We start from the raw sequence: 16,285 nt of genomic DNA, 5'->3' as shown, positions 1-16,285 counted from the left end.
CCTGAGCGCCAGGTGGAGTCACGCACCAGCAGCCCCATGATGCGCCCCATAATACCCGATCTCTCACTCCTGATGTCCCCAGACAGCCCCTAGATGCCAATAAAGGCAACGGAATGCGAGGAGAGGCTGGAGTGTGTGTGTGTGTGTGTGTGTGTGTGTGTGTGTGTGTGTGTGTGTGTGTGTGTAGCTGGGGGAGCCAGGGGTGGGCACCTAGGGGGTGACCCTGCTTTTGAGGGATCCCATGGAGATATGGAAAGTGTAGTCTGTCTAATCAGGGGTCATACAAACTCTCTATCAGAAGCCTTCAAGACTCCTCAGTAAGCTGCCTCTTGACCCCTCCTCAGCCAGGACTGGTCTTTCCAAGGGCAGGGGAGACTTGGAAGCAGACGAACTTGGGATAAATCCCAGATCTGCCGTTTGTTGACCATGTGATCTTGAGCAAATCCCTTCACCTCTCTGAACCTCAGTTTCCTTATCTGTAAAATGGGATAATCACAATACCTCCCTAAAGAACAAGATTCTCCAACTTGGCACCATGGACATTTTGGGCGGGATAATTCCATCCACTAGATGCTGGTAGCAGCACCCTCCCTGCCCAACCCTAGTTCCAGACACTGTCAAATGGTCCCTGGGGACAAAATCGGTTGAGAACCACTGGTTCAGAGTTTCATCTCATGAGGATTGCATGTGACAGTAACAACAATAACTGACACTGATGTGCATCTGAGTGAACTGCCTCATTTGATCTTCTCAACACCCCTAGGAGGAAGGTGCTGTGATTATACCCAGTTTACAGATGAGGAGATGGAGGCACAAAGAGGTTAGGTACTGGCCCAAGGTCACACATGTAGAAAGCGCCCAGTCAGGATTCCAGCAGGCACTCTGGGGCCAGAGTCCATGCTGTGGACTGCTCTGCTGGACCACTGTAAGGACGGAGGGTCCCCGCCCAGCCCGCCTGGTATCCCCCCACCCCCCCACCACCAGGTACAAGGGGAGAGCGCAGGCCTCTGACAGAGCAATGCTGTTTATGTGGTCCTGTCTCAGCTCATGAGATAGCCCCTGTGCTCGTCTCAGTCCTAATCAGGCAAGACATGCTTCCAATCACGCAGCAGGCCCCTTGTCCCTTCTCCCTGGTGCTGCACCTCAACACTGGGATTGTCAGAGGGATGCCCTTCTAGGGATGAGGATGGGGCCCAAGGCCTTGGCTGGTCTCTTAGTTGAGTGTTTGCAGTCCTGGACAGCAGGGGCTGTACTGGGAAGGTGGGTCTGTCATGTCCTCTCCCCTGGGGGGCTGGAAGGAGAGAAAGAGCAGAAAGGGAAAAGAGAGGAGAGGAAGAAGGATGAAGGTGGCAGAGAGGGAAGAAGAGAGAGAGAAGAAAGAGACAAACAGAGGGCAATCTAGTGAGCGTTAGAGGGGAAAGAGACAGAGAGCCACGCGCTCAGAGGCAAAGAGGAAGGGAAAGGAGGGGAGGAGAGGGAAAGGGAGACCCACAGAGACAGAAAAAGAGAGAAGGAAAGAGGGGAGCAGTAAAGCCAGAGAGAAATACACACACGCACGAGGAGGCAGTAAGACAGAGATCCACAGAGAGACAGAGACCTGGAGAGAAACAGAGAGAGAGAAAGAGGGGGAGAAAGCAAGACGTAGAACAGCAAGGGCAGCGTGAACAGAGCTTCTCAGGGACACCAGAGAGGCAGACGGACAGCAAGGGGTGGAGAAAGAGGGTGGGAGGGAGGAAGGAGAGGGCAGACAGATGGACTGATGGGGGAGTGATCACCGGGCCAGAGACGTGGTAGAGGGCTCCCGGTGTGAGCCAGGCAGAAAGGCAGGAGGGGTGCGGGCCAGCTGAACACTTACTACGTGCTAAGCTTTGTGCATGTCATTTACACCTAGGATCTCACTGATGCGGAGGCTGGTGATGGGATCGGGGCCGCTGTACATCTATGAGCTTGTGGAGCAAAAGCTCAGCGACCGTCACTCTGAGTGGGGCTCGGAGCAGGGGTCTGGCTGAGGTGTACCGCTGTGGGTGAGGAGCCATACTTATGTGGCCGGCCTCCTTGCTGCCCTGTCACTTCCAGCTCCGGGGGAACTGGGGACACTGAAGTCTTCTTACCTGGAAACAGGTCATGAAGCCGTATTGAGTGTGTGATTAGATGCCATCTCTGGGCAAATAGGAGGTTGGTACCCTGAGGCCATGCTGCCTCTGGACCCTGTTCCTGGAGTCACACCCAGTGATAGGTTGCTATGGTGATAGCTCCTGATGAACTAATCCACATCCTTGGGTCATCCCCTCCCACACTGACTCTGGCCTTGGCCGTGGGACTTGCTTTGGCTAATGGGACATTAGCAAATGTGACAAAAGCAGAGGCTTGATAAGCCCTTGTGCACTGGGGCTTGTCCTCTTGGAACCCTGAGACCACTGTGCTGTGAAGAAGGCCAGGATGAAAAGTCACGTGGTAGGCCCAGCCATACCAGCTGTCCTAACTGACCTGCCAGCTGACTGTTGCCATGGGAGTGACCCCCGCAAAAGAACTGCCCATCCATCCCACAGAATTGTGACACATAATAAATCGGTGCTGTTTAAGCCACCATGTTTGGGGACGGTTTGTCATATAGCGGTAGATAGGTTAACAGAGAAATCGAGCTCCCCAGGCCGTCCCTCTTTGGGGCTCACTCACACAGCTGCGTTTCACTGCAGGGTCATCTGGCTGGAAGGTCCAAGATGGCCTCATGTACATGCCTGACAGTTGACCCTGGCTATTGGCCAGACCTTCTCTCATCCTCCAGTGAGCTGGGCTGGCTTCCTTACATGGTAGTCTCAGGCCCATGTTCCAGGAGAGAAGAGTGAAAGCTGCAAGGTCTCTTAAGGCCTAATCTGGGAACTTGCAGAACATCACTTCTGCTACATTCTATTGGCCCAAAGCAAGTCATAAGGCGGCCCAGATTCAAAGGGCAGGGAAATAGATGCCTCCTCTCCCACTTGATGGGAAGAATGGCACAGTCACTTTACTAAGAGGCCAGTTCAGGGACGCGAGGAACTGATGGCACATTTTGCTGTCTACTCTGTTCCACTTCCCACTCCTGATGCTGGGAGAAGCATTTTGGAGGCTGGTGCCCTCCTAGGGGGCCTGGGGGAAAATTCCCAAATCAGCTGATGAAGTTGTTCTTAAACCATCTGGCTCTGAAAATTCATCCACTGACCCATTTATTCGACCCTTACTGAGGGCCTACTATGTGCCAGGGCTACACAGAGTCAGTCATATAAGAGGCACTTTGGGATTTTGAAGGACTTTGGAGTCAGACAGGTATGGGTTCAAGCCTTCTTTCCACCATTTATACGTTATCTGACCTCAGGCAAGTTCCTAACTCTCTCTGAGCCTCAGTTTCCTATTCTGTCAAATGGGGATACCCAGTTGGAAGGGCTGTTAAGAGGGTTAAATGAGACAAAGCTTCCAGCAGCAGGTCCCACATTTTGGAGATGCCTTGATGATTCCCCTTCCTCAAGTCCCGGGTTGAGGACCTCATACATCAGTTCCACAAGGGCTGAGATTCATGTTGGTCTTGTCCATCCATCATCTTATCTATAGGGTCCAGCATATAGTAGGTGTTTGATAAACATTTTGACTTACTGACCTACAACCATAGACCCTCTGCCCGCCTCTCGCAGCCTGGGTGTAGTTGTCTCTTTGTATTTGGCTTCTCTGTTGGAACAAAAGCACCATGAAGGCAGAAACCAGATCTAGTACATCATCCTGATCAGGATGTGGCACTTACAAAGGTTAGTTTCATTCCCTCCCAGGAAAGCAAACGTCTCTGGCTCAATTGAGAATTTTCAGCAGCTATCTTGAAGTCTCTGAGAGAGAGAGGCTTTCTATTCTTGCTGGGGCGGTGGTGAGCGGGGGCTGGTAATGAGAGCCTGGCCCCAGCTCCCCACAGCCTCGTCCTCACCGGTCGCCCCCAGTTCCACTGTTGTCCTCCCCGCCCCCGCCGTCCCCTCCAAACGCTGCAGAAGGGGCCCTGGAGCCCAAGTGACGCCTCATTAGCCCTCAAATGCCATCCCTGTTTTCCCTGTTGGGGGGTCTATGGGCAGGCCTGGCCTTTAAAACACACAAGTTAATTCTTCCTCTGGCACGAGCCTCGTGGCGCCCCGCCTCCTCCCTTCCCTCACACCTTCCTCACAGGCCCCGTTCCGGCTCTGCTCCCTGCTATCTGCACAGCGAGAACAGACTGTACCTCGCAGCAGCTGCTAAATATAGACCCGCATAAGCGGAATATTCCTGGCTGGGGAAATGGAGCTGGGGCTGGAAATGGCATCAGGGTGGCTCCAACCATGGGGCCGAAGGAGAGGGGAGGAAAAATCGGGTCCTTCCTGGGCAATGTCTACAGAGACCCTTCCAAACAGAGAAAGCTGAAGGACCCTAGAAACAAGGACCCTGTTTGTGTTTCTTCACTTGCCTAGCCTGGTGCCCACTTTCTGGCTTCTTGAGAACTGTTTCTGCCCTCCCAGGCTCCATGGCCTCCCACTTGCCACCCTCCCCCCGACTCTCTGCAGTGGGGGATGTTCTTTCTTAGAACCTGGCCGTCCTCCTCACTCTGGAGTCTGATGCTTCACCTGCCCACCCCTGCCACCTCCCAGACTCCGTCCTGGCCCTTCCCTTATTTCTGTGTTCTGTCTTTTCCTCCCCGCCTTAAAGCTGATCAACTCTAAGGACCTCACCTCCTCAGGTTGAATGGATGAAGGCTTCATCATCATCATCATCATCATCCCCATCATCCCCCTGGTTTACGTTTATGTACCAGGTATTGCACTGAGCATGTCAGTATCTCTCCTAGATACGAAGTGGCTCACACCCTCACTTCATTCAGGACTCAGTCCCAACGTCACCTCCCCAGAAAGGCCTGTCCTGATTTCTTCATCTAAGTCTACTCTCTTACCCTGTTTGTGTGTCTTCCTAGCACTTCCTGCTACTCCACATTATGTTGTATGTTTATGTGCTTATTTTCTGTATTTCCTACTTAAATAAAAGCTCCATGAGGGTAGGGTGTTGGGTTTCCCTGCTGTTGCCTTCCTAGAGCCTAGAGCAGAGCTGGGCAGGTACAGGACTCAATAAAGAGTTGTAGAATGAATGAATGAACTGTCCCATTTGATCCTCACAACAATCATGTGAGATGAGTATTATTATCTCTGTTGTGTACATGGGGAAACCAAAGCTTAAAGAGCCTCAATCATTCTTGAAGCTTTAGGCCCATATTTCAGGCGGCCCATTCTAGATGTTTCTTTCCTCCTCTTCTCTCATCTTAAAGCCAATATAGTTAAAATTGAATTAATTAGCTCTATATCAGAACCTGGAACACATTCAGTAATTCCTCTGTCCCTAGACAGTTTTCTTAATCCACGTTCCTCCTTCTGTTTCTGTAGGTGGTGCCTCTTCCCATCCTAGGTTCCAAAGTTAGGAACCCCCAGATTCCTCCCTGAATATAGTCCCGTACATTCATCCAGGCCTCCAAGGTTTGCCCTTTGCAGAATCTCACTGTCATCCCTCATTCTCCCTCCTCAGTATCTCAACTAACCCTCTCTACCAATCCCGTATCACCTCTGGCTCCCTAACTAGATGAAGCAGGTTAAGGAGTCTGGGTGGGTGCTGAGAAAGGGTGCAGGCTTTGGCTTTTGTCTTTCGGGGCTCTCTGCTGGGCACTCCAGGCTCCTGGGTCTCCCTGAATTCAGTTCCTGCCTCTGAGCCATGCTATACAGTGGTAGCCTGAGGGATCTTGTTAAAATGAAAACCTGAGCATGTCACTTCCCTGCTTAAAAGTCATCAGTGAATCCACAGTGTTGGTGAGGGGGAAGGGAAACAGGCTCTCTTGTAATCGGGTCTTCAGGAGTGTAATCTGGTACATTTCCTCATTATCTATCCAGATTCCAAACGCACTACACTCTTTGACCCAGCTTTTCCACTTCCTGAAAATTATCCTGCAGATACATTCACACAAGCACAAAATGATATATGTATGAGGTTATGCACTGTAACACTGTTCGTCGTAGAAAAAGATTGGAAACAGTGTAAGTGTCCATCAATAGGGGACTGGTGAAATAAATTTTAGTGTATCCACAACAGCTGTTAAATAAAAGAATGATGAAGCTCTTTATGTACTGATATGGAATAATCTGCAAGATGTATTGTTAAGCGAAAAAGGCAAGCAGTGTGTATAGTGTGGGTTTATAGCTACCATTTGTGTAAAAAAAACCCAAATACATGTACCTATTTTCTTGTACATGCATAGAATAGCTCTGGAAAGATACACAAGAAAATTACATTGGTTGCCTTGGGGATACAGATTGGGTGGCTGGGGGACTATAGGGGGTGAAGAATTTCTACTAAATACAAATTTGGACTTTTTGAATTTTGAACCTTGAAATGTATTATCTATTTTTTTAAAAAAACCTCAATATTTTTCAAGTGAATGAGTTCAAGGTCTCATAGGATATATACACCAAGTGGCTACCTTTGGGGTTGCAATTACTGGGGATGAGGGTGGGAAGCCCTTTCTTCCCTCCTTCCTTCGTCTCTTTTAAAAAACATTTCTTTAATGTTTGAATGTTTTCTAAAACGTATTAGTTTCACAAGGAGAAAAAAATAATGCGGATATTATGTGTAAGAGAATGCAATTATAGACTGGAATTCTCAACCCCTTCCCCTAAACAAAACAAACACACACAAAAACCCCAAACCCAAATCCATCAAACACCCTCCCACCCCACTACCCTTAGAATAAAATAAGTGCTTCAGCCCGCTTCAGACGGGGAAGTCAGGCCCCTGCCAGCCTCTCTACATTACCTCTCAACAAGCCTCTTCTCCAGTCCTGAGTTGCTTACAATTCCCCCCATGCCTCAGGCTGTTCTCTTCCTCCCAGTTTTGCCTGCACCATGCCCTCTGCCTGGAATGCCTTTCTCTGAATCTCGGTCCGGCCAACACTTTCTTATCCTTTGGAGATGGCTGCTCCCGCCTCCAGGAAACTTGCATCCTAATTGCCCATACAGATGCCTGTCCTCCTGCCCCCACTGGACTGCGAGCCCCATGACGGCATTTGATAAACATTCTGTGGTGTCTGATGTCTCATCCCCTGCCTTCTCCTGTCCCTGGGACAGTGAGAGCACTGCCCTTGTCATCGGCAGCCGCTCCCAGCTGTGGGACCTTGAGCGAACCACTTCATCTCTCTGTTCTCCCTGCCACTCTCACGAGGCCCCTCGGAGATGTACTCAGGTTCTAGCCTCAGAGCGAGTGACGTGCGGGACGGTGCGTGAGAGCGCTGCACCATTGCTTGGTGATGGGGGGGAGGGCAAGTAAGTCAAGAAGCCATCCTTCCCTAATGGTCTCGGACTCGGTCTTCCCATCAGATCCTTAACAACTGCCACCTGAACAGCTTTCACAGCTGCCGAAAAGGTGCCTTTCACCGGCCGACGGCCGTCCTCCCTTACCTCCGGCCCCCAGCGACACTTATGACCATGACCGACCCCGTCTGGGCTGCGGACACGCCTGCCTCAGTTTAGCTCCAACGGCAAGAGGGGCCACTGAGTTCAGACCTCCGAAGTCCTTTCAGGGGGCCCATAGTGATAGCCTCCTGCCTTTTTGTTTCCGCACCAGTCTTGCAGGCGCCCCCCACTCTATTTTTTTTTTCCTGCTCCGCGGTCCTTCTCTCTTCCTGCCTGGCCGCCCTCCCTCTCCGCGACCCTGGGGTCTCCTGGAGCCAGAAAGATGCCTCGGTGTCCTCTGTCCTAACCTCAGCACTGTTGGTTGGAACGCTGAGAGAAGACGTCCGCCCGCCCCCTCCGGCCCCGCCTCTTGCGCCACGCCTCTGGTTCCGCCCCGGCTCCGCCCCTTTGGCCTGGCCCCGCCCCTCACCGGTCTTGGGGTCCACGGTGAAGTGGTGCTCGCCATCCAGCACGCTGTACACCAGTCGAGCGCTGCTGCCGTACGTGGGGTCATCCGCATCCGAGGCCATCACCTGCATCACCGACGTGCCTGGGCCCGGGGGACCAAGCGAGACAGGGGTCAGCTGGGGCCGCTGTGCTCGTCCTCCCCATCGCTCCCCGCCCCCAGAGAAGCTGGGAAAGGAGACCTAGGCCGGAGGTCACTGAAGCCAATCCCCTCACAGTCCTCATCCCCACATTAAGCCCCAACCCGCTTCCAGACCTGGGGCCTTCCCAGTGGCACAAGCACGATCATGGAGTCAGATCTGGATTCAAATCTCCCTTCGGTGGTTCCCAGCTGTAAAACTCTGGCAAGGGAAGACAGCCTCTCTGCATCTCAGTTTCCTCACCAGCAAAATGGGGACAGTCCTAGTCCTTGGTTCATGAGGGAACACATTTTAAACTCCCAGTGCAGAACTCAGAGCAGTATCTCAGTGGGTGGTGGAAATGGTTATTTTCACCAATTAAGGTCATCACAGAGTTAGAGCTAACACTGGAAACCAGGCACTTTACTCCCAAAGCAGGGGTCCTTCTACCCATCCCAGCCCCTCCTGATTTCTCAAGGGAATTCTGCCTCCTTCCTCCCACATCCTAATCCCCCCCTATCCCACCATGGGGGTGTGTGGGCATCCCAGAAGGACAACCAAGTTCACTGGGGCTCAGGCGCCAGTGTCTCTTGGGCCCCAGGCAGAAGAGCAGCAGCCAGCTTTCCCTTTGGAGGTAGCTGGCTGTGGGTCCTGGTGCCCTCCTCGCCCCTCCTCCCGGGTGCCCAGACAGTTCCCGCCCCCGACACACACACTTCTCCTCATGCTCTGCACGTAGGCTGCTGGGGAGAGTATAAATTGGATAAAAGTCCATCAAACAGCGGCAATTAAGTTATTGATTTTTGACGCTGCCTCATTAAACTGGGAGCTCCGCTCGGCCTGTCGCAGAGATGGCTCTAATTTGACATCATGTTCAATTTGACAAAAGCAGGGCTTGGGATGTGAGGCTGGACAGGGTGGGGGTGATGGAAGGGGTGGGGGAGGGGCTGAATGGAAGGATGGGCAAAGCTGTGTGGTCCATCCAAACCTTTCCAGATTGGAGGGTGTGAGATGCAAGACCCAAGAGGGAGTCTTGGGGGCTCAGGATAGGACCCAAGGGGGATGAGACTCAGACCTCACCTCAAGGAGATGCCCTCTTCTGGGTGCCCTGATGGTGAGGGGATGGGGCCCAGGCCTCCTGAGGTTCTGGGTAGGACCCTCCTGGTGGGTTGGGCTCCCTGGGCCAGCGGGGTGGCATGCTGGGGGGTGAGGCCAGTTCACTGCCTGGCTAATGAGTGAGGCTCTGGAAGTGCTACTGCAGCAATTCTGCTAAGCCCAGCTGGCCACCCACCTCTCCCGCCTCCAGCCTGGGGCCCTCGATCACTCCAGACAGACAAATGTATTTATTTTTCACTTTTGCATTTCTCATTTCCCTCTCCGTGTCCCCCCTCCCAGCCTCCTAAACCGGCCCTGCAATGCACCTCTCTCTTTGGTGGCTCCAGCTCTCCATCAACCACGTCAGAGTTGCCTGGAGAAGCTGGGGAAGAGGTTTGGGCAAGCCCCCTCCTTCCTGATGCGTGGTACTCAGGGGTCTCCTATTCAGGGCCAGGGCATGATCACAGGCGCCTCCTCTTAAACAGAGAGAGGAGAAAGAAATAAACCCTATTGAGCACTCACTACATGCCTAGCTTCCCAGCCACTTAAATCCATCATCTCTAATTCTCATAGCATCTCTGAGAGGCAGAGTGGGCCCCTCTAAATTACAGGTGAGGAAAGAGGTCAAACGGGGGAAAAGACTCGACTGAGGGCACAGACTGAGGAAGTGGTGGGATTTGAACCCAGGACTCTCTAAGGCCAAAGTCCTCTGGGAGCCAGAGTCAGCACACACACACACACACACTGACTCTGGATGGTGGCCTGTTGTACTGAATCACAATCAGTGACTCTGTCGCTTATTAGCAGTTTGGCCTTGGGCCTGTCATGAACCCCATTTTTGCCTCAATTTCCTCATTTGTGAAATGAGGGTGAGAGTACCACCAAACTCCTGGGATTGGTTTCAGAATTCAAACAGGTTTCTGTATTCAGCACCGAGGACAGCGCCTGTCCCCGACTAAGAACTCAATAAACGCAGGTTGCTGCTGTCCTCTCAGCAGACGCTGCACGCCTGTATACAGCGGCACAGTCAAGCCTCCCTCACAGACAGCCTGAAATGAGAGACGATACATAAAGCATCAGGCTCATGGTGGGTGCTCAATAAATAGCAGCTGTTGTAACAGTTATGAGAGAGGGTCTCCCTGTCACTCTCCTCTGCACGTTCCCCTCACCCCCTGGGCAAGGCACAGTGCTGGGCTGAGTGACTCCCCAGGGACAAGGATGAGCTCTCTCTCTCTCTATCCCTGGCTGCATCCCAGGGACTCCCACGGGGATGATGGAATCATTTCCCCGACCTGGGATTCTTTATTGCAGCCATTACAGTTAATGCCGACACGTGGGGATGGCAAAGGGTCAGTGATTCACCACTCATTCCTCAAGGCCCCACACGCCCTCCCACCTTCTTCACAAGTCAGCAGCTCCCCAGAATCGGCAGACAAAAGGGTGCCAGGCTTGTGGCTGCTGTAGGACCACCTTGTGCCGTCCCCCTAAGTTCAGCAGTTTGCATTTTGCAATGCGCCATCACGGCCATTCTCTCCTTCAGTCCTCACACCAATTCTCTGATGTAGATGCAGTGGTATGCTGGCAAATGTTTAACCATTGGCTCTGGGGGATGGAGGGGTAGGGAGGAATTCCCTGCTTTGTAGTGTTTGCTGATTTCTACGGTGTAAATACTCTCACCATGGCCAATTTCAAGCTATGAATGTGGTATCAAGTGGCTCATAAAACTCCTGAAAATCAATATTTGGCTCTCATGAGCTGATACGAGCCGACTCCAGAACAATTCTGCATCACTTTCATTTTACAGATGAGGAAACTGCTATGCACAGTGAAGGGTGACAATGTAAATTAATAATGAATAATAATGAAACCCATTATTATATACCCTTATTCAATGATAATGATAGATTAGGTTTATTAACTAACTTCTTCGTGCTACATACTATAATAAGCCCTTTATGTATAGTATCTCATGGAATTCATATAATAGAGCCTTGAAGTAAGCTCTATTAAGATTTCTACTTTGCAGATGAGGAAATGGAGGCTGAGTGAAGTTTAGTAATGAACCCCTTTTGCCTCAATTGCATCATTTGTGAAATGGGGGTAATATTACTACCAAGCTCTCAGGATCGCTGTGAGAACTCAAATAGATTTCCTTGTTCAGCAGCAAGGACAGCCCCTGGCTAAATTCATCTGGCAAGGAAATAGGAGAGGCAGGATTCAAACCCAGGTCGATCTGATGTCAAAACACACATGTATCTTGCCTTATAAGGTTGTAGGAGAGGGAATCAGTAGGAGCAGAAGTAGACAGGCAAATGAGAGAAGATTCAAAGGAAGGAGAGGGAGGGAAGGGCAGGGGAATAGCAAGGAACTGGGTTCAGGATTCTCGCTCTCTGCCAGCTGGTTCAAGCCCAGACTTCCAGAAGCAGGGACGGGATTGGCTAGAATGAGCCATTTGCTGTCCATGGTGCTGCCACCCGGTCCTGCTACGCGGGATTAAGGGCCTAATTCCAGGCTGGCATAGGAAGGGCTGCCCAAAGGATTCTTGGGTAAACAGTATCTCAGAGCCCAGGGCTCCATGTGGAATGCTGGCTATGAAAAGGCTGGTCCTTGGAGAGCACAGAAACCAGTGGTTCTCAACCTGGCTGCACGTTAGAATCTCTTAGGAGCTTTAAAGTAAAACTGATGCTGAGCCCCCATCCCAGACCAATTTAATAGCGCTCTCTTGGGGTGGAGCACAGGCAAGGGGATTTAAAAAGCTCCTGCAGTGATTCTAAAGTGCATTCCAGACTGAGAACTGATGCCCTAGACCCAGCCTTTGATTGAACTGATGAGCAAACTGAGTCACAGAGAGGCTCAGTGACTTTCCCAAGATTAGGTTATTAGTAAGCGGTAGGAAAAGATTCAAACCCACAACACTGTAGCCAGCATGTCACCCTCCTGGACTCACTGTGCCTGTACTGAGACTGGCACCCAGAAGGAAGCAGCAAGGATGACACAAGCCACCAAATCAGCATGAGAAGTTGGACACTCCTACAAAGAGATGCCCCTCACAACTTCATGGAGACTGGGTGGACTTTGGCATCAGAGAGTCCTGGGTTCAAATCCCACCACTTCCTCACTCTGTGCCCTCAATCAAGTCTTTCCCCCTGTTTGACCTGTTTCCTCACTGGTAATTTAGAGGGGCCCACTCTGTCTCTCAGAGGTGCTATGGGAATTAGAGGTGATGGATTTAAGTGGCTGGTGAAGCCAGGCATGTAGTAGGTGCTCAATAAAAGTTTATTCCTTTCTCCTCTCTCTGTATGGTCAGAAGATCTCTGGGTCTGTGTCCTTGGCCCTGAGCAGGAGACCCGTGGGTACCAGTATCAGGAGGGAGGGGGCTTGCCCACTCCTCATTTCTAGTTTACCTGGTTTCTGACATGGTTTGTCATGGGGCCAGAACTGGAATCCATGCTCTGGCTCCCAGGCCAGAATTCTTTCCCTTCTTGTCCCTTTAACCCTTGCTGTCTGTGAAATCCAACGGAAGCCCAAAATTGGGCCCCAGGACCTCCAGCTGCTCAGGGAGAAGGTGGTGTCATGTGGAGTGGATGTCAGGGATTGAAGACAAATTCTCATTCCAGCCCTCTCCTTGGCTCTCTGTGTGGTGGTGGGAAAACTACTCGGCCTGACTGGGCCTCAGTTCCCCTTCCGTAAAATGGAGACAACACTTTACCCTTCCTGCCTCCTGGGTGAGGGATACCCCTTAATAAGACGAAGGAGATGAAACGCTCTGGAAAAGAATAGAGTCCTCAACTGAGGTGACCAAGTGTCATGATTATGAAGATGTTTGTAATTATTATCATCCTGCCTCTTCCCTACCTCCCCTTGCCGCCCTGCTGGGCCTGGGGAAACCCTTGGCTCCCATTTAGCTTCTCAAACATTTATGAAACATGAGTCCCACCCCCTGCTGCTGCCGGAACTGCATGGAATGCTTTCTATTAAAAATTAAAAACCACTTGTCGAGTCCCTGGGAACATTCAGATTACACAGGAAACAAGCCCCTTCTCAAACTCCCCCCTCACCACCCCTCTCCCAACTCCCTCTTTGCTCATCGCTTACAATGCCAGCTCACTGGACTGGCCTCAACCGCACTTCCGGCTGCCCACCCAAGGCAGCCTAATGTAGATGAATGATACACAGGAGATTCAGGAAAGTGGCTGCACGGGAAGGGGAGGTCGGAGGATAGAGGGGGAGGAAGCAGGTCCAGAGACAAGTGACAGAGAAGGAGGCACAGAGAGATGGAGCAAGAAAGTGGGTCAGAGACAGAGAAACAAGGGACAGAGGGACAGAGATGCAGAGAGATGGACAGAGAGAAAGTGCGCAAAACAGAGGTACCCAGACACATAGGGAGAAATTAGGACAGAGACAGAGAGATGAGGGTAAGAGAGGCAGAGATATATAGAGAGACAAAGAGAGAGAGAGAGTGGGACAGAAAGAGGTAGCCACAGACTCACCCAGGCAGGCAACACTTGCGTGTGTGTGTGGATCTCATCTGTCCCCCTGAGAGAAGGGACTCCCCTACTATCCCTAACTGAGTCCCAGAGGCTCTTCTATCCTCTCCACATTTAACGGGACCCTCTGTGGAGTAGTCCGGTCACCCTGTTTGTTCGGCACAGCAACGTTCTAAGTTCCTGCAGTAGCATTCCTCTGCCAGTTGCAGAAAGCAAACAGTTTTTGGCTTATAATTCAGTTCCATTCAGTCACCCAATATCTACGGAGCACCTACTATGTGCTAGACCCTTGAGGGCAGGATGGTAGATTTGTCACCTTTGTACCCACTGCCACGTGGGCACAGGGCCTAGCATAGCGAGGGTGCTTATGTTTGCTGAGTGATTTGTTGATGGAAAAGACAAAGAAAGACATGGGGCCGACTCCTGAGGGCCAGGGCCTCTGTTCTTCTCTGCCACCTCTCTCCACCAGAAACCTCCTGTCCCATTTCTCCCCATCCTGGGTGGTGAGAGCCAGTGCCGTTGCTAGGCAAGGAGATATTGCACATATAGATCTTCCTGGACTTTAATTAAAAACATCTTTAGAAGCTGTCTCTGCAGAGGCCAGCGATTGATTCCTGGCTTGGGCCTGAGGGCTGTTGAGCCATACTCTCTCCAGCTGCAGATGGACAATTGGAGGCTCCCAGCCAGCCACTGCCCTCCCCAGATGAGACCCTTGGGGAGCACACTGCCTCCTGCCTTCCTCCTTTCCTCTCTGCCACCATCCTCCCAAGCACGGGACCTGGGAATCAGATAGTGTGCCCTCCCAATGTTATTTCCCCTCCCCTCTTGAGCCTCAGTTTCCTCAGCTGTAAAATGGGGCTGTCAACATTTAACCTAAGAGAGTTCCCGGGAGGATGAAATGAGATTAGGGATATGAAAATGCTTTGCAAGCTGTAAAGTCCTGTGCACACTAAAGAGATGGTTGTGACTGTTTCCCATGTACACAGAGCCAAGTAGTTTAGGTTCTGGTTCCAGGTTCTGGGTCTGGTTCCGTCTCCAGCTCTTAATATGGAACCTCAGGCCTAAGTTACTTTCTCTCTCTCTGCATTTATCTCCTCATTGGTAAAATGAGGATGGAAATACCTGCCCTGCTTATTCCCCAGGACTGTGAGACTAAAGGGAAATAGCTTTGTGAAAGCAGTATTGGCCGATAGCTATTATTTAGTGAATGTCCCAAGAAGTGCAGACTGTACTACAAAAGTCTTTTTCCATCTATTAAAGATGCTGCTCACAGAAGGGACTGGAATACATGGGAAAGCAGCAGTGGCAGGGCCCCTGCCCACTTCGACAGTCTGTTGAGCCCCAATCCCATGGCCCAGTAATGCCCATCCTATGGTATATGTGCCACCACATACACGTTCTCCTTCACCACGTTCTCCTTCCTTTGCTCCCAGCAGACATCACTAATCGACTGTGGCATTCTTTTCTGCTGAGCCCAAATGAGACCTCAGACTCCTCAACACAGCCCTACAGTCACTACCAGTTGATCAGAGTTGGCACCACAGATGAAACTGATCTGCTACCACTTTGAGGTCAGTGGCAGTATCTTGCTTATCTTTGTATCCCCACATACCTAGCGAAGTGACATGTACAGAAAAAAAAAGAAAAAAAAAGTGACATGTACACAGTAGGAACTATTATGTATTTACTGAATTAAACCAACTGCTTATTTTTCTATCCCCTTGGGGCTATATATATATAAAGTAGGTGCTAATAAATGTTTGCTTAGTTGGGTGACTCATCTTTGCAACCCCTCCAGAGCCAAGTACACTGGAGGCCTTGTATATAATGGGTGCTAACAAACATTTGTGGATTTAATTCAATTACTTATCTTTACATCCCCTGCAGTGCCCAGAATAAAGTAGTGGCTAATAGATGTGTGTTGGATTGAACTTCTCATTTCTGTATCCTCAACAGTGCCAAGTATTTTGTCTTATACATAGTTGGCATTAATAAATAGGTGGAGTTGAAGTGGGCACAGGAGCTCTGTGAAATTCTCTTGTGGTCCACTGGTCGGGTTGCGACAGCCTAGGGAAGGGGTCTAGCCCCCTAACATCAGGAGATTATCTAGTCTAACTCTTCTCTACCAAAACTCACTCCCTTGTTGATTTCACCCAGCCTCAAGCTTTAAATTCTCTCTCTGCTGATGACTTCTGAAGTTGTAACTCCAGCCCTGATCTTGCTCCTGACCTCCAGACTCAGAGATCCAACTGTCCCCTTGAGAACTCCACGTGGACTTCTAGTAGACATCTCAATCTTAACGTGTCCAATAATGAATTCTTAATTTTGTGCTGCAAACTTGCTCTTCCTGGATCATTCCCCATCTCAGCAATAGCAGCTCCATCCATCTAGTTGCTCAGGTCAAAAACTTCAGCATCATCCTTGTCTTCTCTCTCTCTCACTTCCCACATCCAATCCCTCACAAACCCTGTTGGTTCTACCTTCAGCAAACATCCAGAATCCAAGTCACCATCACCTCTTGCCCCCAAGACTGCAGTTGTCTCGTCGTTGATCTCCCTCTTCTATCCTTGACCCCTACAGTCTATTTTCAACAGGGCGGAGAGCAAATCATCTTTTAAAAATCTACGTTAGATCATATAACTCCTCTGCTCCC

At 50.8% G+C, this 16,285-nt stretch overlaps 1 protein-coding gene across 2 annotated transcripts in view; it reads right to left on the bottom strand.

Annotated features, from left to right (window-relative positions):
- The window catches only part of CDH22 (cadherin 22), a 70,563-nt gene that overhangs the window by 39,495 nt on the left and 14,783 nt on the right, over positions 1 to 16,285 (bottom strand). For both annotated transcript variants that reach the window (XM_082431158.1, XM_082431157.1), the window contains exon 3: positions 7,900 to 8,019. In XM_082431158.1, the coding sequence (XP_082287284.1) occupies positions 7,900 to 8,019 (120 nt within the window). The remainder of the gene's footprint in view (positions 1 to 7,899; positions 8,020 to 16,285) is intronic.

This window comes from Balaenoptera physalus (genome assembly GCF_965194825.1).
Source record: "Balaenoptera physalus genome assembly, chromosome: 16".
In the NCBI taxonomy this organism is placed as follows: domain Eukaryota; kingdom Metazoa; phylum Chordata; class Mammalia; order Artiodactyla; family Balaenopteridae; genus Balaenoptera; species Balaenoptera physalus.
The sequence above is the reverse complement of the archived record's forward strand: the minus strand, read 5'-3'. Positions and strand labels throughout refer to the sequence as shown.